The sequence below is a fragment of the Psammomys obesus genome, unplaced genomic scaffold (assembly GCF_907164565.1).
Source record: "Psammomys obesus unplaced genomic scaffold, mPsaObe1.curated_primary_1811, whole genome shotgun sequence".
Taxonomy (NCBI): Eukaryota; Metazoa; Chordata; class Mammalia; order Rodentia; family Muridae; genus Psammomys; species Psammomys obesus.
This window is the reverse complement of record NW_026592510.1, coordinates 7190434-7215702: the sequence shown is the minus strand read 5'-3', so window position 1 is coordinate 7215702 and position 25269 is coordinate 7190434. Positions and strand designations below refer to the sequence as shown.

At 39.7% G+C, this 25269-nt stretch overlaps 1 protein-coding gene across 2 annotated transcripts in view; it reads right to left on the bottom strand.

The window, feature by feature from the left end:
* Prkg1 (protein kinase cGMP-dependent 1) overlaps positions 1-25269 on the bottom strand; it is a 1075213-nt gene that overhangs the window by 37193 nt on the left and 1012751 nt on the right. For both annotated transcript variants that reach the window (XM_055613860.1, XM_055613859.1), the window contains exon 10: positions 8211-8307. In XM_055613860.1, the coding sequence (XP_055469835.1) occupies positions 8211-8307 (97 nt within the window). The remainder of the gene's footprint in view (positions 1-8210; positions 8308-25269) is intronic.

Below are 25269 nucleotides of genomic sequence, written 5' to 3'. Positions count from 1 at the left end.
ATTTGCCTTTCTGAATGAGGACTGATCATCTTACCTCGGGTCATCCTTCTTGTGTACCTTCTTTAGGCGTACAGATTTTAGTATGTTTATTCTATATTATATGTCTAATATCTGCTTGTAAACGAGTATACACCATGTGTCTTTCTGCTTCTGGGATATGTCACTCAGGATGATATTTTCTAGGTCCCACAATTTGCCTGCAAATTTCATAATTTCCTTGTTTTAATTTCTGAGTAGTATTCCATTGTGTAAATGTACCAGAATTTCTGTATCCATTCCTCAGTTGAGGAACATCTGGGTTGTTTCCAGATTCTGGCCATTATGAATAAAGCTGCAGCATCTTCAACAAATGGTGCTGGTCTAACTGAATGTCTACATGTAGAAAAATGCAAATAGATCCATATTTATCACTCTGCACAAAACTATAGTGCAAGTGGATCAAAGATGTCAACACAAAACCAGACACACTAAATATGTTAGAAGAAAAAGTGGGGAGGAGCCTTGAACTCATTGGTACAGGAGACAACTTCCTGAACAGAATACCAACAGCATAGGCTCTAAGATCAACAATCAATAAATGGGACCTCATGAAACTCAAAACTTCTGTAAAGCAAAGGACACTGTCATCAGAACAAAATGGCAGCCTATAGACTAGGAAAGGATCTTCACCAACCCTATATCTGACAGAGGGCTAATATCCAGAATAAATAAAGAACTCAAGAAGTTAAACAGCAACAAATCAAGTAATCCAATTAAAAAATGGGGTACAGAGCTAAACAGAGAATTCTCAATTGAGGAATATCAAATGGCAGAGAAACACTTAAAAGAAATGCTCAATGTCCCTAGTCATCAGGGATATGCAAACGAAAACAACCCTAAGATTAGTTAACACCCATCAGAATGGCTAAGATAAAAAACTCAAGTGACAGTACATGCTGGAAAGAATAAATACACGTGCTGGAAACAGTACATTCCAGTGAGAATATGGAGAAAAAGGAATCCTATACTGTTGGTAGGAACACAGCTTCCAAGGAAATAACATGAGATTTCACAGCAACTAAAAATAGTACTTTCAAACAACACACCTACACCATTTCTGTGCATCCACCGTAAGGACTCTAAGCCAAGACAGAGCAGAGGTGTCTCTGCATCTATTACTGTGATATTGCTCACAGTGACCAAGTTATAGAATCAGCCTCAGTATCTGTAACTAGATAAAGAAAATCTGTGCATATATCCAACCCTGGTCATAAGGAAGAATGAAATTATGCCAGTTTCTTTAAAATAAGTGCAAATGAAAATCACATTAAGTAAAATTAAAAAAAAAGACACAGAAAGACAAATGGTGCATATTTTTGCTATCATAGGTCTCAGAATTCTTTATAGAGATATAAAACCATATATGTATGTATGAGTGTGTATGTTGTGAAAAAAGAAGAGATATTGGGGAAGAAAGGATGGGGAAGAAGGGAGGTGTCCTTGACCCAGGGAGGGAAGGGTGTGAATATTGCAAAATCACAGGCTATACTTGAAAAAATTTGTCTTTGTGAAACCTATTTGCCAACACAAATTAAAAAAAAGAACAGTCATTGGGCTCATAAAAGCTCCTGACTTCAGGTCAATAACTGTGTATGTTATTGGCTATAGGGGTTGCTAATGTGAAGGCTCTATTATCAATAGACAATAAATTAAACACATGTAGAAATTGTGTGCAGTTGATAAATCCACCTAAATTTGTATACTATTGTTGGTTTAACACTTTTCCAGAAACAAAGATTAAACCTACTTGTTATATTGAAATAACTCTTATCATAAAAACATTTTTCCTTTGAGCTAAAAGCTCCGAGGATTTTTTACTTTACCAATGTACACAGAGTGGCTATTTTCCTCCTTATGGATAGGATCCTCTGCTGGACATGCTTAAATAAAACTTTGACGGATGAGTACTACATCTTGGCATAAAGTGAGCCAAGGGAGAAGGGAGGTGATGCTTGTTCTTGGGAGCAATGCCACCTAAACCATCTGTTAGTCAATGTGTAGCAAACAGAATGTAGAGCCATGTTTGAATTTACACAACCCTTTAATTGTTTTGAGGGAAGGTCTCATTTAGTTCAGGCTGGCCACAAACAAGTTACTCTTCTCCTCTTAGGAGGCAAAAATTCTTTGAAGGCTAGATATCTAGATAGCAATATAGACTGCTATATTCCATACAGACTATTCAGGTTTTTTGGAGGGGAGCGGCAGGGGGAGGTAGATGATTTTGTGCTGAAATCTGTCTCTAATTTCTTTTTTTATTTCTTTCCTGACCAAGCTGTCATTGAATAGAGAGTTGTTTAGTTTCCATGTGTATGCAGGCTTTTTGTTATTTCTGCTGTTGCTGAGGTCTAGTTTTAGGCCATGATTGTCTGATAAGATACAGGGATTCTTTCGATCTTCTTGTATCTGTTGAGACTTGCTTTGTGCCCAACTATATGGTCAATTTTTGAGAGGGTTCTGTGAGATGCTAAAAAGAAGGTATATACTCTTGAGTTTGGGTGAAAAGTTCTGTAGACATCTACTAGGTACATTTGATTTAAGACCTCTATAAGTGTCATTATTTCCCTATTAAGTTTCTGTCTAGATGATCTTTCCCTTGGTGAGGGTGGAGTGGTGAGAGTTGGAGTCTCCCACTATTAAGGTGTTGGGATTAATGTGTGATTTAAGCTTTAATAATGTTTCATTTACAAATATAGGTGCTCTTGTATTTGGGACATAGATGCTCAAAATTGTGAGGTCCTCTTGGTAGACTGTGGTATATCTATACATGGAATACTAATCAGCAATTAAAAACAAGGAAATCATGAAATTTGCAGGAAAATTGTGGAAACTAGAAAAGATCATCCTGAGTGAGGTATCCCCCAAACAGAAAGACACACATGGTATATACTCACTCATAAATGTATATTAGACATGCAATATAGGATAAACATACTAAAATTTGTACACCTAAAGAAGCTAAGCAAGGAGGAGGTCCCTGGATAAGATGATCAATCCACATTCAGAAAGGCAAATGGGATAGATATTGGAAGAGGAAGGAAACAGGAGAGGAGCCACCATAGAGGCCCTCTGAAAGACTCTACCCAGCAGGGTATCAAAGCAGATGCTAAGACTCATAGGCAAACTTTGGGCAGAGTAGAGGAAATCTTATGAAAAAAGGGAGAGATGAAAGAACCTGGAGGGAACAGGAGTTCTACAAGGAGAGCAACAGAATTAACTAACCAACCAAACAACCAAACAACCAAACAAACAAACAAAAAAAACCAAAAAACTGGGCGCAGGGGTCTTTTCTGAGACTGATACTCCAACCAAGGACCATGCATGAATATAACCTACAACCCCTTCACAGATGTAGCCCATGGCAGCACAGTGGCCAAGTGGGTTCCCTAGTAATGGGAACAGGGACTGTCTCTGACATGAACTTAGTGGCTGGCTCTTTTATCACCTTCCCCTGAAGCGGGGAGGGCAGCCTTATCAGGCCACAGAGGAAGACAAAGCAGCCAGTCCAGATGAGACCTGATAGGCTAGAATCAGAGGGAAGGGGAGAAGAACCTCCTCTATCAGTGGGCTGAGGGAAGGGAATGGGAGGAGAAGAGGGAGAAAGGATGGGGTTGAGAGGGGAGGAGAGAGGGGGCTTCAGCTGGGAGTATATACTCTTGAGTTTGGGTGAAAAGTTCTGTAGACATCTACTAGGTACATTTGATTTAAGACCTCTGTAAGTGAATAACTTGTAATGAATAAAACAATTAAAAAGACTGATTTTTCTAGGACCACATCTAAGTTTGAAGGAAAAAAGTTACTATTTTAACACACTAATTTTAAATACTTTTCATAAATAATATATACTTCAATGCATAGATAGTACATAAGATTCTTATAAATTCAAGAGATGTGTATGAAATTAATTGCATTTGCTATCCTTCATGTAGCCTGCATTATGTTACAGTGATTGATAGACAATTGAATATGTATCCTATAGGAAAGAGTTGACTTAACTCATTCTTCATTTGCATTTATCAAAGTACAGCTAGTATCTACTACCAGAAAGTTCTCCTTAGCAACTAGCTTTGTTGAAACCAGTATAAAAATTGGCTTTTAAATCTTTTCTCATGGGGTATATATTGTTTGGCCAGCAGTCTGTCCTTCTGCATCACCTAATATTACCCTTTCTTGGTCTCCTTTCTAACTGTCAATCTATTCCCACACTTAATAGCAGTTTAGGTGTGAACATGTATACATTACAAGCTGGGATCCATATATGAGAAATAATATGTGGATTTTTATCTTTCTGGCTTTGGGTGACCTCACTTAATAGCATATATTCTATTTATTGATTTTTCTGTAATTTTCATGACTTAATTTTTTTTACATCTGAATAATATTCCATTTTGTATATATAATAATTTTCCTATCTATTTATCGGTTGATGGACATATTGGTTCCATTTTTGTGCTATTGTAGATAGAGCAGCCATTAAACATGGATGTTGTGACTATCGCTACGGTGTGATATGGAGTTCTCTAGGCATTTGCCCAAGAGTAGAGAAGCTGGGTTACAGGGTAGTTCTACTTTTAACATTATGAGGGTCCTCCAAACTGACTGCCTTAATGGCTGCATTTGTTTCACTCTCACCAGCAGTGAATGAGGCTCCTCTTACCCCTTGATGTCTTTCCCAACACTTGATAGCTACTTTGATTGGGGCGAGGTAGTCCCCCAAAGCAGTTCCAGTTTCAACATTTCTCTATTGTTTCAGAAAAATATAGTTACAGTAAAAGGGTAAAACCTCAAGTGAAGATCCATAGCATAAGAACAGCCATTTTAACTGTATAGATAAATTCACTGTAAAACATGAAGTTGGAGCCGGCCATGTGTTTACTTAGTGGCTACCTTCTAGCTTTGTGATGGCTTCATGAGTAAGTTTATTACAATAAAATGATTTAATAGGATGAAAGAAAAAAAATGACTGATGGTATCTTTGTTCTGTTTCTCGTGTGCTCTTCATTAGCTGTATGCTTTTTTTCTCTTTAGGAATCAATACTATGAATCACAGTTATCTTTTACTAATTAATTAATTATAGAAAGAAAACAGGTAATTCCATAGTGGATTTTTTTTTCTTTTTCTTTTCCATTTTCTTTTTGTTTTTCAAGACAGGTTTTCTTTGTGCAGCCTTGGCTGTCCTGGAACTCTCTCTGTAGACGAGGTTGGCCTAGGACTCAGAAATCCAGCTGCCTCTACCTTCTGAGTGCTGGGATTAAAGGCATACAACACAAACGCCCAGCTTCCATAGTGAATATTATGCAAGGGAGAGAATAGCTAGAAAAAAGACTGTTCTCAAAACCAGGCAAACTTCTAGTTTCCAGTTCCTGTTGAGGGTTACAGAAGACAGCAGGCCCCGCTCCCTGCCATCTCACAGTGATTTCATCTCCCTGCTGTGTGGGTTGGCAATAGGAGCTCTTAAAATGTTTTCATCTTAACTAGGGGTTTCCCTTTGGGGTTAAGCTCCTCTCCCTTCAGAGTGATGTAACATAACTCTGGTGACTGAGCACTGGGTTTATCACTTCATTTCTTGCTTACTCATCACTGTCTGTTCTGTTCCCTTTCATGGCTCACCACGCCTGCTTGCCTATGCAGTGCATCCCAAGAAAGCTTGCAGAAATGCTGAGCAACTGGCCTGGGCACCATTTTGAAGAATACAGGGACGCTGCCACACACACGTGGCCTCTAGGAGATGCATGGTTATTGCAACTCACTACTGTATTGTTCCTCGAGGAATTCAACTTTGGGATTTCAGAAGCTGGACTCACAAAAAGAAGGAGAGCTGCCCAAGCACACCCTTTGGCACACCCTCTGGTCCTTAATTGCCCATTTAGAACACCATACTTGAAAATGGCTCGGAAGCAAATGGCTGCCATCCAGGACTCTACATTAAAAATCCATCCCTTACTGAGAGTTTGACTTTGTAGTTTAAAAGAAAAAGTGATAAACAGGAGGAGGCTATTCCAGGTGCGGAAGACTGAAAACTGTTTCCCATCAATTATCATGGTAGTTCAGAGCATAAAAGGCTTAGTGGTTCAGGGGAATTTAAGCATCTACCACTGAGGATCATCAGAACCCAGGCTTTTACTCTGAGTGAAAAAAAAAATTTTTGGCTTAGCAACGGGAAGAAGAAAAAAACAAACTGTTCTATTCTAATTCTTCTCTGAACACAGCTGGAATGACAAGTGAAGATGGCTATTCTGAGTGTATTTTAATAATAAGTGCTGATTACCATTACAAGAACCATAGTAACACTGAAGAACATTGACCAAAGAAAATATATAACTGTGGCTGTCCTGTCCCTACACTCCAGAGCAAAATTGTCCAATTATAATGCTGCTTTTAACTTTCATTAGCCATTAAAATTTGTCAAAATATAACTTGTCAAATTCTTGACTCCATGCTGGCCAGTTTTTGGCACCTTACACAAACAAGCATCGCTTGATAACAAAGAATCTCAACTGAAGAACTGTCTTTATCAGATTGTCTTTGGGCACATCTGTGAGGCATTGTCTTGGTTAATAATTGATGAGCAAGGGTACAGCCCATTGTAGATGGTGCCACCCCAGGCAGGTGGTCCTGGGCCAAGGAGTCGAGAGGGAGGAGGCTGGGAGGGGTTAGAGGAAGGAGAGAGGGGAGAACTTAATGTAACTATGTAATAATAATAATAATAATAATAATAATAATAATAATAATAATAGTCAAAAGAAAGCAAGATGAGCAAGCCATGAAAAGCAAGCCAATGAGCAGCATTCACCTATAGCCTCTGCTTTGTTCCTGCCTCCAGGTTTCTCCTAGAGTTCTTCATCTAACTTTCTCCCACTGCAGACTTTAGACCTGTTAATCCCACAAGATTCTTTCTTTCCTAAGTTACTTTTGGTCCCAGTGTTTATTCTAGCCGCAGAAAGCCAAACTAGGGCAGGATCCCTAGTGGGGGAAAAAAAAATCAGAAAAGCAGGAAGACTTGTCTGTCTTCTGGACTTGATTTTTATAACCCAAATTGGCAACAATCAGAACCTCACAGGCACATTCTGGACGTTCTTGTCCGTAATAGCAGCAACCGTTATAGTAACTCCAGCCCGCGTGAACGGGAAGTATAGCGCAGATGCAGGGGAACACACACCTTAGTCCTGAGACCTTTTCTAAGACTTCAGCAGAGGCCATCTTTCCAAGTATCAAAGGCAGACAGCCCCACAGCAGCACAAACAAACATCAAGAATAGCTCAGGGTTACTTGAGTTTTTGTGGAAGGGATTCCTCCTGACCGCGGGTGGCAACAGTAACTGTTTACCAAACTCAACTCAGTGTTGGGGAGTTCCTAACACACTGTACTGGCACCTCCTATCAGGGACGCCCTCCTGCTCAGCAGAAAGAGCAGGAGTGACTCACAAACACCACGCATGACTACCCAAGGTTGGAATGCAGCCACCTCAGCCGCCGGGATATATTTCCTTTCTTACTTTTCCTATTTGCAATAAGTCAGTTTGTAAACTCCCGTTTCAAACAAATGCAAAATAGAGTTATGTTTTCATGTTGTTTGTGCCATGTTCATAACACGTGCTTAACAGATGAGCTGGGACGAAGAAGTGTTCTTTCTCATGTCTCATAACGTGTATCTATTTATCTAGTGAAATAAGCCACATGAAATGTATATAATGTAAAATAAGCTATACAAAACATCCAACCCATTATCCCTATAATTTAAGTAGGTACTTACAATTATGGAATCACAGAATTACTACCACTGCCTTTATTTTATGTACATAATAGATATTCCAGTTTCTTTTTCTGTGTTTACTTTTAAGTTAATTTAATTGCAGCATAATTAGTAGGCACTGATCAGAACTAAGAAAGGAGGTAAAAATCAAAGACAATCGGGGGGGCAAAAAAGTGACTTACGGCTGCCCATGACATGAATGTGTTGAACATTGACTCACTACAGAGTTTTCTATGAGGCGATTTGCGGATTGTCAAGCACTCTCTGACACACCTGTGCGCAGGAGTCTGCCTCTGCTTAGAGCAACAATAGTTAATAATGAGAGGTAGAAGCGAGGAGAAGAGATCTTAGGCTAGGAGGAGACGTGAGGTGGGGGGTGGGGAGAAAGGCTTTGAAAATCATTTAAAGAAACTTCACCTACCAGCTCTACTCGTCCGAAACCTCCAACTCCAAGGGTGTCGATGATGTTGAAATCAGACAGCTTCAGGTTGGCGAAGAAGGCAGCTTCGGCTTCATATCTGGATTTTTTGATGTGAAAAAATGGAAATTTCTTAGATGTGCAAACACGAGTACCATGTATGGGTGTACTGGAATGGTGGGACTGTGGCACGGGCTTTACCCGCTTCAGTTCCATTTTGCTTTTAGAATCTGTGTTTTCTCACACTCATACTTTTTTGGTCCCGGCTGTACAGAACAACAAAGACTTTCACTTGCTTTTCAAAAGAGAAGAATACAGAGTAGCCACTGCATGCCAGTCAAGTGACTGATAAAGTCCAGTTATCAAATCAGTCACATCTTGGTGGTTTTCCTACGCGTCTTCTTGTGAGTGGGGATTGTTTGAGTTGCTCTCTTTCGGATTTGTTTTGGGTCTGGGGGCTTTGCTGGGTTTTGGTTTTGCCGCTCAGGTTTTAGATGGCAGTTTCTCATTAGGTTCCCTTAGCCACAGATTGCCAGTATCTTCTCTCAGTATTTATCGAGAGTTGCAGGATCCAGACACAAGTGGGGTTGTCTCTGGAGTGAAATCACAGCCAGGTTTCAGAGAAAACAGATCCAAAAAGCTAAGCACTGAAGTGCAAATGTCTGCAGTGGATGATCCCAGAAGTATAGTCACATCCCTAAGAAAGGCTTTCCCTCCGCTCACATCTATTCACTGACTCTCAGCTGGCCAGCCCAGTGTCTTTTAGGTTTGCAAGTTTCTTATATGAGTGGCAAGAAGCATGGACTAGCATCCAACTCTAACTGCACACGTGTCAATCTGACACAGGCAAGAGGCCAAAATGTGCTTCTACCCAATGAGGAGACTGAGTAGGACTCGCTTAAAATAGCTCCTGGTTAAAGGCCCTGCTATTTTTAGAAAGGGCAGGAAGGCTTAAAGTAAAGATGATCAACCCTCTGACTAAAGCCAGATCAGGAGTGCATTCAGCTGTCTCAAAACTGAAGTGTTAAAATCACTATGTATGACCCTTGACCTTCAGGCCAAACTCTGTACAGATGTGAAGACTATACTCGAGGAAACAGTACATACATAGCTTATGCGATGATTATATTTAATACAATCCTTGAACCTTTTGTGCTAACGCTCTAAGGCATTTTTATTATAATCAAACACACCTTCAAACCGTATACTATAAAACACATAAAATAGCTTCTTAGACAAGCTTTCAACTCTTTTCAGTTTACAATTACAATTATACCTTTTCAACAGGTCCCTCGTTGACCGACAACTCAGAGTGGATGAAAACAAGCAGAAAAGCACTCAGCTTTATTTGCTTATTGTGTAAATTTAAATACGTTGACCAAACCTTTATAAGTAAAGCTGATGAATCTAAGAGTGTTTACAGATTTGTCTCGTTGACTACACAATTCAAAGGTCACCAGAGTAATCCAGGACCTGATGAGCTAGAATGGAACATGAGCAAATGGGCATTTCTGACATTCCAATTGCTGTCTGCTTTTGGAAAGTTAAAACTCCATCCCATTTAATGCAGTGGAGTTGAATCCAACAGGTGCCTAAAAAGACATCTGTTGAGCTCTGACTCCTGGGGGTTTAAATGTACCCAAGTATTTCCTGGACATCTAGATAAACACATCACTAATAGCATTGCTTTAGTTTTTGATTTTTGTTTTTCAAACAAACAAACAAAAAACCAAAAAAAGCAAAAACAAACAAACTTTTTTTTTTAATGTGGAGTTTTCAAAACATTTTAAACCTTCATACTCATGCTATTATATCAGTCTCATAAAACCAACATGGAAAAAGACCTGAAAGGAAAAACTTAAATAAACAATGGCTGGTTCTGACTTCTCATCCAGGTGCTGAATTTTTAAGACAACACATCAATTGCTGGTTCATTAATTAATATTTCTCCTGGTTCCCTTTTGCTCTGTTTTGCTTTGTCTGTTTTTTTCTTTAACTATTATTGTTATTATTAATTTATTTTCTTTGTATCCTGGCTGTAGCCCTTTTTACATAGACCAGGCTGGCTTTAAACTCATGATCCTTCTAAGTTAGCTTCTTCAGAACCTGGATTACACATGTGCACTACCAGATCTGCATAATTGATATTTTTATTAATTCAAAATAGTATGATCTGAGATAGAACTCTTTAATAAAATGCCATGTCAGTACCAACAATCCTCATGCATTCATAAGGAACACTTTTGTATAGCAATGTGTTTGCTGGATGCACAGATCTCAGGTGCAAAAAGAGCTCACTCATACTCTCTTATATACTGAATCACTCTCTTATGGTCTGTTTAATTTATGATATCATTACCTAAGCCCTTGGATACAACCCTGACATTCAGTTTGGCCTTTTCCAATTAGATTGAAAGTGCATCAAAATTAGTGGAGTGATTCCTGGCTTTGGCAGAACATCAAAGCTACCTGGGCTCTTTTAAAACAACTCTGGGCCTCAAAGCACACAAGTGAAACAGTTATTTCTAGTGCTGGTATCAAAAGTCTCAAAAGCGAGAAAGTCCCAGAGATTCTGCTACACGGTCAGAGCCAAGCCCCACCCTTCTGAAGGTCCAGCACATTCCGGCAGTGGCTCCTGATCCAGAGTGCAGATGAAACTGGACCAGAAGGAGAAGCTGCTCCCCAAGAAGGTTTGAGCCGCCTTCATTTTTGGTCCTTCACCATCAGGTGAATAGTGGTTCTATAGTGGGTAACAGCTTAAAATCCCCAAGGAAAAGAATGTATATATCCCCCCTGTTGTAGACAATAAAGAAAGGGGGTGGGTTTGACTATGCTGCTCATGGCCTGGGACATCCGCATTTCTTTCACCCCTGCATCTACCTCTCCTGTTTCCACGGCCACTCATTGGTGCTGTGCTAGGCCCACATTTCTCTAGGAAACAGCTAATAATATCTCTATTTCCGGTTCTTCCATTATTAACAACAAAGTCTAGGGGTTCTTCTCCAGCCACCACACTATGTCTCTGGTTCTCACAAAGTATCTGGGAATCAGTTACTTCCTAATTGTTAATTAAAAGAATTGGATGTTGTAATTTAGGAGTTATTATTATTAAATAGTCAGCATGTTTCCCTGGGTCTCATCAACTGGATGAGTGACTCATCCAGAACCAAACTTATGGGACTTACCATTATAGCTCTACCTTGATTATTATAATAAGAATATTTCTACACCATTTGATAAAGCAGACAGTATTATGTATACTTTTGAGCAAAGGTGAAGTGACCAAAACATGGCAAGATGAGAAATTAAGAACCATTTGAACAAAGCAAATGTGGCCCTGTTTGTTTTCGTTCACCTTATCTACCATAAAAATTAACTTCACAAATCTGAGCCTTCAAAGAAAAAAATGAAAAATCGCAGAATCTCCTGATTCACATACAAATGACATTTTCTGGCTTTGCTTGAACTCACCTGCGCTTGCGTGCACTTGTATTGCCACTGAGTTTAGGTTTATCAGTTCTTGGGGGAATATATATATATATATTATGAATTGGTTGCTAGTTCAAGTCAGAATCCAGGTTCTAAAGGCATAATAGAATGTCTAGAAATTATCTGCCAGGTAAATGTCTAGAAATTATCTGCCTTCACCTTGTATTTGATGAGAGGTCATTGGAATCTACAGGTACATTTTATAGAAATAGATTAAAAAAGGAGTGAGAGATTTCAGAAATGTGATTTATATGCAAAAGACACAGTCCTGTTCTATGATAAATACAAACTACAACATTGACCCTATACTAAATAAAGACCTACTTGTATACAAAATATGTTGTAGAATAGTAGTTTCTGATTTAGTAGAGCTTGGTGTGTTGAATAATTTGTGTGGCCAAGTAAATTCAAATGTAGTAAAAAATATATTGAACTATATTCATGGCAGCTTTATTTGTAATAGCCAGAAACTGGAAACAATCTACAGGTCCCTCAACTGAAGAATGGCTAAAGAAAATGTGGTACATTTACACAATGGAATACTATTCAGATCTAAGAGAAAACAAACAAAAATCATGCAGTTTACAGGTAAATGGATGAAACTGGAAAAGATTATCCGAGGGAGGTAGCCCAGACCCAGAAAGCCATGCATGGTGTAGTCACTTACAAGTATTTTTATATTAGCCATAAACTACAGGATGACCATGCTACAAACCACAGACCCAAAGAAGCCAAGGAGGGCTCAAGTGAAAGTGCTGACTATCATTCAGAGCAGGAAATAAATAGATATGTGAAGTAGATAAAGGGAGGGAACTGGATGGGAGAGGGGCTGGGGAGGCTAACAGGGGTGGAGATCAATCAGCTCCTTGTACAGTTAACTGTGTGGAGAGCAGGGTTGGGAGTTGGGGGAGGATCTAGAGAGAGAACAAAAATTTGTGTGGGAGGGTATCTCTGGGACATAGGACACGGGAGGATCCCAGGAGTCCATGAGGATGACCCTAGCAGAGACATCTAGCAGCGGGAGTGGAGAAGCCTGAAGTGTAGTCAGAAGCCTCCTGTAGTCAGATGGGGCTTCCAGTGGAAAAGGGGGGACACCAATGGACCCACAAAACCTTAGACTGCAAATTTATCTTGCCTACAAGAAGTGTAGGGGTAAAGATGGAACAGAGATTGAGGGAATGGCAACCCCATGACTGGCCCAATTTGAGATCCACCCCGTGGGTGAGAGCCAACTCTTGTCACTATTAATGATAACCTGCTAGGCTTGTAGACAGGAGCCTAGCATAGCTGAATTCTGAGAAGCTTCATCCAGCAGCTGATGGAAACAGATGCAGAGACCCATAGCCAAACAATAGGCTGGGCTTGGGGATGTTCTGTGCAAGAGTGGGAGGGAGGATAGAGGAGCAGGAGGGGTCAGGGACGCCACAAGAAGACCTACAGAGCAAACTAACTTGGGCCCATGGCCCCGCCCAGAGACTGAAGAGCTTGCATGCGCAGAACCTAGAACTCCTACACGTATGCAGCCTCTGTGCCACGTGCCAGCATGTTGGTCCTCCAACAATGGGAGTAGGGGCTGTCTCTGGCTCTGTTGCCTGCCACTTGATCCCTTCCCCCTAGCTGCACTGTCAGGCCCCAGTGGGAGAGGATGCTCTTAGTCCTGCTGTGACTTGGGGTACCTGGGTGGGTTGATACCCCTTGGGGGACCTCCTCTTCTCTGAGAAAAAGCAGAGGGGGGGATGGGGGCATGAAGGTGGGAGTAAGAGGAGAGAAGGGAAGAGACTGGAATCAGGCCATAGAGAGATTAGATTAATAAGTAAATGAAGAAAAAAGTTGTACAAGAATAAAAAAAGAAACGAAAGCACTATATATATATATTTTCCTGTGCAGTCCTGGCTATCCTGGACTTACTTGCTTTGTAGACCAGGTTGGCCTCAAATTTACAGAGATCCGCCTGCCTCTGCCTCTCTGAGTACCGGGATCACATGTACGCATCACCGTGCCTGGCTACAAGACATATTTGAACAACAGTTTTTTCTGCATTGTTAATAATTTTTCATACCTTTATTTATGTACTTGAGTTTTTACCTATAATGATACTGAGCACGTGGCTACTCTAGCGATATAAAAGGGCTCAAAAATGAAAATATACTGGTGCCTAGAAGACAATTTTAAAAATGTTTAACAACAGGGAAATATCTGTAAAAGAAATTGGTGAGGCTACGCTATTATACACTGAAATTCTGAGACATATGTTCAACGTGCAATTGCAACTAACAATTTTTAAAGATTTATGCAATTTGAGATGAATTGTTCTTTCTCTCAACTGATTTCCTAAATAAATACATACTACCATGAAAAAAAATGAATGTCAAAAGCTACATTCTGGTGTGTTTTCACGGACCTCAATCCCAATTGTAGGAGGAACGGAAGGATAGTGGTGAGGGCAGAACAGTCCAAGACTCTAAAATGGCAGTTGTTTTTTGTTTTCCATAAATGTAAACATTTATTACAAACACTAGCTTATTTAAACACATCCTCTTTAGTTGTAGAGATTTAGAATAAACTTGCTATCAGATTTCACTTTCATTGGAACTGGGAATTAGAAGGAATATTGTTACATTACTTCATTTTTCACTTCATAAAATTTTGGACACAAACACATGCACATGTACACACACCCACAGCTTATTGAAAATTGCCAAATCATTCTCAATTTTAAATAATTAGTAAATATAATAGAATGAAAGAAATTGGAAAGGGCCATTCAGACCTGCCACAATTCTTTATTACATTTAACAAAAAGAGGTTTTTCCATATTTGTATTTTTTTAATTGTTGCATATTTTGCAGAAGAAAATTACCTTTTGACTATACCCTGTTTTGATTTGTCTTTTCTGAACGCCCCGTCCGCATACAAGCGCCTAGTCTCAGGCTCTTTAACAGCCACGTGTTCATGGCCTAATGGGTTGATTTGGTTTCACCATGCCCTTGACAACACAAGCTCCAACATTGGTGGGAACATTGCTCTTCTTGTTGCCTGTCTTTCCCAAAAGTTTTACAACGTGTGTATTGGAAGCGCCCTTCACATTCCAGAAGGTGGTATCTGTTTGGACCCTCAGTTCAAGTTGCCCTCTTATTGCTGCAGAAACAACTGCGGGCACAGACTTCAGAAACCCTCTTTCCGCCTGCGGGGACAGGGGACTATACTGAATGGGAGGGGCAGGCCTTAGGAACTTGCACAGTGAGTTGAGGGCTGTGGAGCAAGTTACCAGTGAAGGAAGCTAAAAGAGAGCCAGGGACTTGTGTTGGGATGGCAGAGAGAGAAAACATCTTCTTCGAAGAGGAAGCTAATTCCTAAAACTTTGTTCAAGCCTGTGCTTGGTGCTTAGGAACACTCAGTTCTCTTTTCCAGTAAAAAGATCAGAACATGAGTTTTGAAGAACATGAGCATTTGTAAAATGTTACAAATGGCTGTGAGTCAAAGGTGTAAGCAATAAACAACAGCAAGAATTATTGCAATTTTAGGTTCCAAGATGCCAACATTAGAGTGTAACCAAGCTTCTTCGCAAATATCTGGAAATGTATGTAATAAACTAAAATTGGTAAATTTTTTCATGATTTGTCTCTCTCAAACACAGAGGTGTAGAGGTTCCACCCACCCCAGAGAGAAGTCATTTATTAGATGAATAAATGAAATAAGCTGTGTTACTTGGAGTAACAGTAACAAGAATCTACTAATAAAATCAGGCTCTTTAAGCATAAGTTCAAGCTATAATTGTCATGGAAAGTAGGCTGAATAGCATTCCTTTTTGATCTAAGATCTCTGAAACACATTTAAATAGGTTTTTAATAGTAATACCTATTATCTAATGGTAGTGGGGGATGAAATGATCCACAAATTACACACACACACACACACACACACACACATACTTTTGAAGCTTTTCTCACAATCTCATGTAGTTCACGCAACCATTAAAAGCAATATAAATAATCTAGTCCACAAATACATAGGGTCTGTTCTGGAATACATTATCCTTAGCCGAGAATTCCATGCAGATTTTCTCCTTCCAACCAACCAGTTAAATAATCACTTAATGAACACAGGAGGGAATGCCGAGGTTGACACCCCCTTACCTCTATTTAAGAATGTTTTATGTTACCCACAGAACTTTTATGGTAGTCATTGGATGTTACCTATTATTTTTTGGTAATCAGAAAACCCATCTGACTTCCTACCACCAAATTTTCTGTGATCTATTGACACAGCTAAATCTGTTAGGCCTACACCTTTCATATGTTTGTGTAAGCAGGGAATCGCTAAGGAGGCAGCAATAGCCCATGGTTGAAGCATATTCTTGGAGGCCAGTTGGCTTTGGGAAAACCCCAGCTCATTGCTCACTTAACATAGGCAGAAACAAGAAACTTAATCTGCTTCCATTTAATTGGCAGGAGAAACAAATCAGATCCCTTGGGTTATGGTAAATGTTAAATGAGATTAAATTGCATGAAAGTTAAATAAAGACAATTGCTACTAATAATTTTTGAAAGATGATCATTACCTAGGATGCATTTTAATTATGTGTAAGACCCTGTCATTTTAGTCATGTCTAATTATTACCAATTGCCTAAGGTTTCTATCTGTGGATTTTGGGCTGGTCTAAAAACTACCCTAGTCCTCGTGGGTATGATCCATAGTATCATTTGGTTGGCAAGCAGAACAGATGTTAGTACATAGAAATAAACTAATTTAGGAACATAAGGAATTTGAACTAACAATAATGTGCTTTGACTCCATTCCTAGAATTCAGCTTCTTCATTCTGATTGTTTTAATCATGGCTTACATTGTCTCCAAGAAAGTGGATGACATTTTCCCTGCTACAGCATATGCAATTTACACAGTATTTTTACCATTTAATTTCTGAGAAATATGTGATTCATTGCTGTCGAATGACTCAAACTGAAAATTTTATATGTAATGAATGAAGGCTGTAGCTCTTGCAGTCTATTCTAGACTTTCTATTAGAAGAGGGTAAAAGAGGGTTCGTTTTAGAAATTTAACATGCTCTTCATGTCTACTTTGCATTCAGAAAATATGGAATTTGTGAGGCTTCAAGAGGACAAAAGAAAGACACAAAGCCCTGATGTTGCTTCCCAACAGTGTCCTTACCTTCAACTATTCCCTGAGCTTGTGAGACAGACAGAGACGATACATCACCACGCTCGCTCTCAGCCACAGCCAGAAAACAGACAGAGTCAGGTAACAACCTTCGTAATCCAGAGCCTGGAAATGACTGAAACAGATTCTCAAGAGGCATTGACTGTTCTGTAAATGTCCCTACTGAGGACGAATCATTGCCCAAATTAGAGTTTCCAAGAAACTACTCAGTGACCCATTCCTGTAAACACCCCTGTGTCACTTTCCTAGTGTTAACGTGTATGAGAAACTTCCCAAAAGCATCCCAAAGATCCATGTTCATTAGGAAACAGTGGAAGCCTTGCCAAGGTCCGGAGGCACAATGGACATCATTAGTTCCTTCATAATAACATGCCAGTGAAAACCATGGCTGCCTCCTGTTGATCACATATTTATCAGTGGATCTTTTGTACTGGGAAGGCTCAATGTCAGATCAACTCTTAGTGTCTTTATAATTATTTGCTAGCCTTACAAGATTAATAATATCTTCATCCCACTGCATAAGGAAACATTCCCAGAGGTATAATTTTGGAAGACAAAACAAACAAACAAAAAACACACATACACATAGAGAAAAATTCCTTCTTCGTATTTTACTGACAAACGACAATAGAAGGAAAAAGGAAACAAAAGATGCACTTCCTTTTTCCAGACTTTTTTCACAGCATATTTGCAACTTTTCTTCAACATCACATGAGTTTATTTACAGTGCTATGAATATACAACACAATTAACTTTGCATGGGGATGTTTTCTGTCACTGGAGAAAGAGTCATCAGTAAGCTAATACTCTGGAAATGAAACTGACACCATGAGGCTTCAGCACCCACCTCGGTACCATCTCTTCTAGCAGCTCTCATCACCTGTCCACTTCCACCCAGCGGCGCTGACGGGAAGAGCCTGGTCTGTATCATCCTCCATGCAGACATAAGCAAGCCAGGAACAAACAGTATTCTCCCTCTACCCATAACCCCGTTCTCAGCATCCATGCTTTTGTGCCTGGCACTGCCGAGCCTTTCCACCCTAGGTCTCTCAGTAGGAGCACAATCCACACATGAGACACACGCTTATAGCCAGTAGTGAACAGCATTTGCCTCTCATTCTCGGGCCTCGTGCTATCATAAAAAGACAAAAATTAAAAATTACCTGGCTGGGACAAATGGGAAAATCTTGGGCTTCTGAATCAAGACTTTTTTTTTTTCGAGAACTTAAGCAAATGATCCCCTTTCCTTCTGGTTCAGGTCCCCCCTCCTCCTTCCAGACCAGATTCCTTCTGTTCAGCAATGCACTGGCTCAAATCCCTGCTTTAGCTGCTGCCTCTCCACCCCACGCTTTTACTTTCCATTGAAAATCTAAATCAGAATCAAACGAAATCATTTTGGCATCTTAGGGAGTCAATGAAAATGAGGCAGCGATGGTCGTGGCGGTGTTGCAGTTGAGAGCTAGGGCTACATAGATGGCGCCACCAGAGAATGGGCTCAGTTCCGAAAAATGTCATCGGGTTACTCCGGCAGTTAGGCCACCCACACTCGAGTTCCCAATTTACTTGCCTTTAAAGAATTCCAAATCAAGAGAAACTGCATACCACCTGTTTTAGATTTTCTAACAGAAAGTGAACATTGAGCTTTGCAGCTAAGACAGACATTAAAGCTACGGCATCGCTAACTTCCTCTGGAAGGGGAGGGAGATCTGAAAGCAGAAACATAGAGTTAAGAAGTAACACGGAAGTTATCACCGTTTCATTGCTTACAAACATCCTGTTATCGTTGCCTAGAGCATTACAGTGTGCCGTGGGACTCGAGCCTGAAGTGGGAAGCAGGTGCCTGCCCGTGCCGCCCATCTGACCCTGCGCCCCTAACAGGTTTCTGGCTACATACAGAAACCGTTTCTATTATTTACATTTTCAGATGTTACTAAATGACCTGGGTACTTCTTTTTTTCTGTTCAACTCATCCTTCATTTCTAAATGTAATATATTTTACTCTCCATAGTAAAAATATTACATTATGGAATGCATTACATATGTCAAGAAAAAAAAAAGAGCCTAAGATGTTATTGTTAAATATTAGTAGGTAAGTAACATTTCATTATCAGTTTTCCAATGAGATGAAACTAAAAGCTTACAATGTGAAAGGGGTTTTTCTAGTGAGATGAAGCTAAAAGCTTACAGTGTGACAGGAGTTTGAATATAGCTCTTATCATGTTGCTTTCATGTATTACCACCTTTCTATTGTGATAATTCATCACTTAATATAAACCAGACATTTCATTTTTGCTAATTTTCTGTAAGAACCAGGTGACTAGATCTTCATTCCAGTAAGCAATGTAGTTCTAACAGGGTATGAGAGGGTTTTTGGTTTGTTTGTTTTGTTCTTTTTTTTTTTTTTTTTGCAATTTTTAAAAATTTGCCCAATTCAGTTTAATATTATGTGAAATTATTAAGTTATCATTTTTGTACATTTTCAAGGGCAATCAAAATAAACTCTACAATTAACTATGATATGACTACCTTAGTGACCTGATGAATTAGTTTTCAATGTTTTTCCAAGGACTGTATGAGGTTTACAGCTGCCCACTAGTTCTAAAAGAATATACTGGGTTGCTTCTATCCTGGAGTGTCTGTGAACTGGAATTGAGGCTCGGCAACATCCTGTGATTAGGAATTTAGCTATGAAAACCAGCTTGGCACAGGAATGACCCGTGACAGTCTGTTCATTCTTTTTCACTCATTTATTTTTAGCATAGAAATAATAGATCAATTGACTTGAAACGGCAAAGGGCATTTTCAAGGTTAGGATCACCTTAGCCCTACATGTTTTATAATAGAAACCTGTTGACTAAGGGTGACAGCAATTGTTCTATCCCTAGGTTGATAAAGACATAATTTTCCTATGAGGGACATATTTCATGAAAACTGTAGAATCTTAACATAATATACCAATGTAGTTCTCTAGAGACTAGCACAATACACAAATTTGCTGTGCTGAAAGACATTTTATAGACTGAGGTAAGGAACCTGATCCAATTAATGTAGAGTAAAATACAAATCTTTTAAATCATTTTGGATAGTAAGTAATCTCAATATTAAGGTCAAAACAGATTTCAAGTGATGTGTCCTCATCAGAATCAGGTGGTTCTGCAAATTCCTAATAAAACACAAACATTTCAGGTACTCTTTACAAAATAGAGAAAAGGAAAACCCAACCCTCGTACGGCTTCCATGCGATGGAGGAGAAAAAGAAACAAAAACGTGTATATTAACTGTGGCAAATGTTGTGGATGACTGTCAGGAGTGTGGGAACAGGCGCAGGAGGGCTGTGGGCATTAACTCAGAGACCAGGGGACTCACTGAGGAGAGAAAGTAAGCACTGTGGAATCTGGGCAGAAGAAAATGAAAGTGTAGTTGCCCCAGGGCAGATGTCTATCTGGTGTGTGTTACAATTAGCAAGGTTACCACAGAGGCTAGAGCAGCAGAAACAAGGGTGGGAGAAGGGAATGGGATTTGGGGAAGGGTGGCAGAGAGGTGTGAATTGTCTAGTGCTCTCAAAAGGAAACCCTAGAGAAGGAAGCATGGCTTGTTCTAACATTTTAATTTACCTTTGCAATTGCCTCTAGGACGGTAGAACTCAACAGGAGAACAAAGCTAGGACAATAGGGACCAGCCTTTGAATAACCCAGGTAACAGAAGATGCAGCTTAAATGTGGTTGGTTTCACAAATATTTACAAAAGAGCATCAGCACAATTTTCTACGAAAAGAACATGAAAAGCATAGAAAAGGGAAAAGAAAATTATGATTATTAGACTTGAGGCTCATGAGAGAAATGATGGAGCTCAAATGATTGAAATAAGAAACACTGTAATAAAAACAAGTTTGGATCAAGAGTAGAAGTTCAGTTTTGATATTTTAGATTTCCGATACACACACACACACACACACACACTCACACACACACACACATGCTATATCTAGGTGAACTTTTCAAGTAGGCATCTGGAAGTCTGATGTTGGGAAAACAGAATCTGTCCTGGAAATATAAATCTGGAACTTAGCAGCACATTTGGGTTCAAAAGTTGGAAGACAACCTGATATTGCCAGAAATGATGAAGAAAAAACATGAATTCAAAGAAGTTCTAGAGCACACCACCATTGAAAAAGTGGTGGGAACAAGCAGCCAGAGAGGAAAAGCATCAAGAGAATGTAAGTTCTGGGAAAGGAGATTTCAAGATGAGGATGTGGAGAACTGTATGAAAAGCTACAGACTTCTCAAACTACAAAAGACATGAGCATCAACATGAGTGAATTCAACTACGAGAGGTCACTAGTGACTTTGGTATGGCAAAGCTGGAGGAAAAAATTAGAAATCACCTATCTCTAGGTATTGCAAAGGATTTTCTAAGGTAAGACCATTGAGGTGACCAGTAAAGCATGGACTTGTGGATATGGCTTATGGGGTTTTCTCTGGATGTCAGTTTGCTGGAGAGCTCCCTAGTTTGCTGAACAGAATCAATCCATTCTGATGGAAAATGCGCATTTCCCAGGCTCCTTTCATTAGATGGAAGCATGTGGCACATCCCCAGCTCTCTATCTCACTGTGAACACATGCTTTTCTCCTACATCGCGCACTGACCTATAATGTAAGAGTGTAAAGATGAGTCTGTTCACTCTTGAAGTGCCAAATTGAGAAGCTTCACAGATTAAGTAAATTTTTAGAAGCAAGGGGAGATGACACAGTATACAGTGAAGTGTGGTAATAGGACAAGACTAGAGCTATTTCAGTGTCAAGTTGTAAAAGGGTGCTGTAGTGGCAGGAGGGCTTTTAGGTCAGGGAAGAGTTGTTGATGGGAAGATGAGGAGACGGCAGTACTAACACGAGTGCTCATACAAGGGCATATATTTTTCTATCAACAACATTGGTGAGCACTGACAATTTTTTTTTTTTTTTTAGTGCCTGGGTAATCTGTAGTGGACATTACTCTAAATTCTTAATGTTTACTGTCATTTAATTCTACAAGAAACAGCCTGTTCAACTGTTCAACTGTTCAACTACGTGATCTTCATCCTGACTTCTTTTATGTAGCCTCTGATCTACATAGCTAGAAAATCTCTCATTTTCCATTCTCATGTAATATTTCTGCGGGGGGGGGATGTATCAACAAATCTTTAAGAGTAAACAAAATGTTCTAGAACTAAACACTATGAAGCTAGGTAGAAATTCACGTTATTATATAACAGATTTGGAGTTTAAGAACGACGAAAGACGAATTTCTATTCTCTTGTAGTACTTAGCAAATGGAATCTCTTTTCCCAGGAGGCATCTGTAGAGTCCTGGCATAGGCCAGGGGCAGAAATAGGCGTATTTCTCACATGATAAACAATATCCTGTCCTCATGGGTGAACTCTTAAGGGCACCTCTGCTGGTGTCAAAAGGGGTCTAACCTACACAGGGATGATTCTAAGTGAACATGAAAGGCTGTTTACTGGAAGACAGGGAATCCTTACCCGTCCACACATTTCCACAACTCTGGGCACAGGGGAGCAGTGGATGCCTGAAAACTGTCATCCCCACTCTTGCCAAATCCCAACATGCAGCACAATTAACGTGACAGTTATCTACCATGCAAGCCCCATTCACAAGCACCTGCCCAATCCTTCCACGTTTAAGTCTTAAGTTTTCAGTTATCAAAGTACTTAATGGTTTTGTAAGTGGTATTCAAATTTTATTTTATTTTTCCTAGCCTGCTGCTTTCTAAGGAGAACTACAAAACAACAAAACAAAACACCCTACATCTTAATTTGTATTAATTATATTTATAAATATGTTCTATAACAGAAAGTCAATAAATATTTGCTGTTTAAAGGTCTTGTCTACTTGAAAGTAGACCTCCTCCTATATGAAAGCTGAGTAAAATCATCATATTTTGCATTACTCATTTACTGATTTGATTTTTTTATTGTTAGCAAATATTCATGTGAATACCTTCATCATTTAAAAAGTAATAGAATCAGCAATTTGGTCTTACATTTAGATTTTCTTTTTTAAAAGTAATTTTAGTAAAGTTTATAATATCAGGCTTTAAATAGAGAAGTGAATTTCAATGAAATATGAGAATATGTAAATAATCTTAAACCTAATATTAAATATAAAATTTTATTTAAAAAGTGTTGACTTAGTTTATAAAATAAAATTTATGCGGTTTACTTATTTACATTCTTTCTATATAAGATTTTAATAGAGGTCTTATATTATTTTTATAATGCTAAAAATCTTCCCCAAACGTCTTACTTTAAAATGATAACAAATATTTATTATCTTCTGGATTCTGTGAGTCACAAGTTTGAGGAGAACTTAGCTGGGCCATATGCTCTGGGAGCCCTTGTGGATGATACACGGGGCTACACCGTCTCTGAGTGTTCTCTTCCAAGGGTTTGTCCATACAGCTACTAGGTGGTGTTAGATGGCAGTGGGATTTAGCTCCTTTCCATATGATCTTTTTTGTTTTTCTCCTGATGTGGTAATCTGTTTCCTTCTGAAGCAAGCATTCTCACAGGATAAGGCAGAGAGTACAAGGCCTTTCCAGCCTGGCCACAGAAACCACACACACACACCATAGTACTCTCTCTAGGCCTCGTGGGCCACAGCATTTTGTGTGCTAGGAGACTACATGACACACAGACACAAAAACGCCCATACACCAGGGGCCGCTGGTGGCCGTTTGACTCCATTCTCTGTGGCTTTTACATAGAAGTGCTCTTATCTCTTCCTGAAGTCTCTGAAAGCCTCATTGTATATATACTCACTCTAAAGCCCTCGTCATAAAATCCATTGGAGGAGGGAAAAAACAGGGAACAGGACAGGAGCCCACCACAGAGGGCCTCTGAAACTATCCTGCAGGGTAATGAGGCAGATGCTGAGACTCATAGTCAAACTTTGGGTAAGTGCAGGGAATCTTATGAAAGAAGTGAAGATAGTAAGACCTGGAGAGGACAGGAGCTCCACAAGGACAGCAACAGATCTAAAAAGTCTGGGCACTGATACTCCAGCCAAAGACCACTCATGGAGATGGCCTGAAACCCCTGCATGGAGGTAGCCTATGGCAGTTCAGTATCCAAGTGGGTTCCCTAGTAATGGGGACAGGGACTGTCTCTGACAGGAACTGATTGGCCTGCTCTTTGATCACCTCCCTCTGAGGGGAAAGCAGCCTTACCAGGCCAAAGAAGATGATAATGCAGCCACTCCTGAGGAGACCTAATAGACTAGGATCAGAGGGAAGGGGAGGAGGACCTCCCTTATCAGTGGACTGGGAGAGGGACAGGGGTGAGGAAGAGGGAGGGAGGGATTGGGAGGGGAGGAGGGAGAGAGGTACAAGGGGGGATACAAAGTGAATAAACTGTAATTAATAAAAATAAAAATAAATCAGTTCTAGGTGCAGATGGAGTATCTCAAATGGGATTCCTTAACTACAGCACTTATCTATCTATCTATCTATCTATCTATCTATCTATCTATCTATCTATCTATCTATCTATCTACTTATTGTTTATTTGCCCATTTATTTGTTTGTTTCTTTTCCTGTTTTTGAGACTATCTCAATCAGGTTGGCTTTAGGACAGGATGCTTCTGCCTCATCTACCCCGGTGCTGAGACTGCTGTCCTTGAGCCACCATGCCTGTAAGTGCAGTTCTTTGAGGACGGTTTTTCCCAATCTGAAGCTACAAGAATCAGGATCATTTACTCCCCACTCTCCACACCACATACATCCTCTCTAGTTCACGGAAGTTCTGACACCTGGCTGGAAGAAGGTTGTTTGTCCCTGAATTGGGACTTACAGGGCTAGACCTAATGAAGGCATCTAGCTCCATCTTCATCTTAGTCAGTTTCCCGTCTTAAGTCAGTCTTCTGTTGACACAAACAGTCACTCAGTGTTTGGAGTAGTTTTCTCGGGCTGCTTTCTGCTCAGAGATTCTCTTCACTTGGTGCCACCTTTTCTCCCTCTTTGTCCACACTGGTGACATTTTGGCCTCTCAAAAAAAAAAAAAAAACCTGCAAGTGTATGCTGAATCTTGCTGGAGTTTCACAAGACAAAAGGTATACCCAGCTGCTTCTGACATCAGCTCTCTTTACCTTTGTGCCTTTGTGCACACAGATGAGAAGTAAGGCTCCTAATCCACATGTGAAGCCTCTGTCTGCCTGAATCACTCTCCAAGGCATTGTCTTAAGTTACTGATGACAGAACAAAAGATGTTATCGGAATTACTTTAGCCTTATATTTATATTGTCTTTCCCTTAAGGTTCCTTAGATGTGACTTTGGCCTGGGAGCCACCTAATTTTAGTATCATTTTCCACTTGGAAAGGATGAAAATTACTAAAGTAACT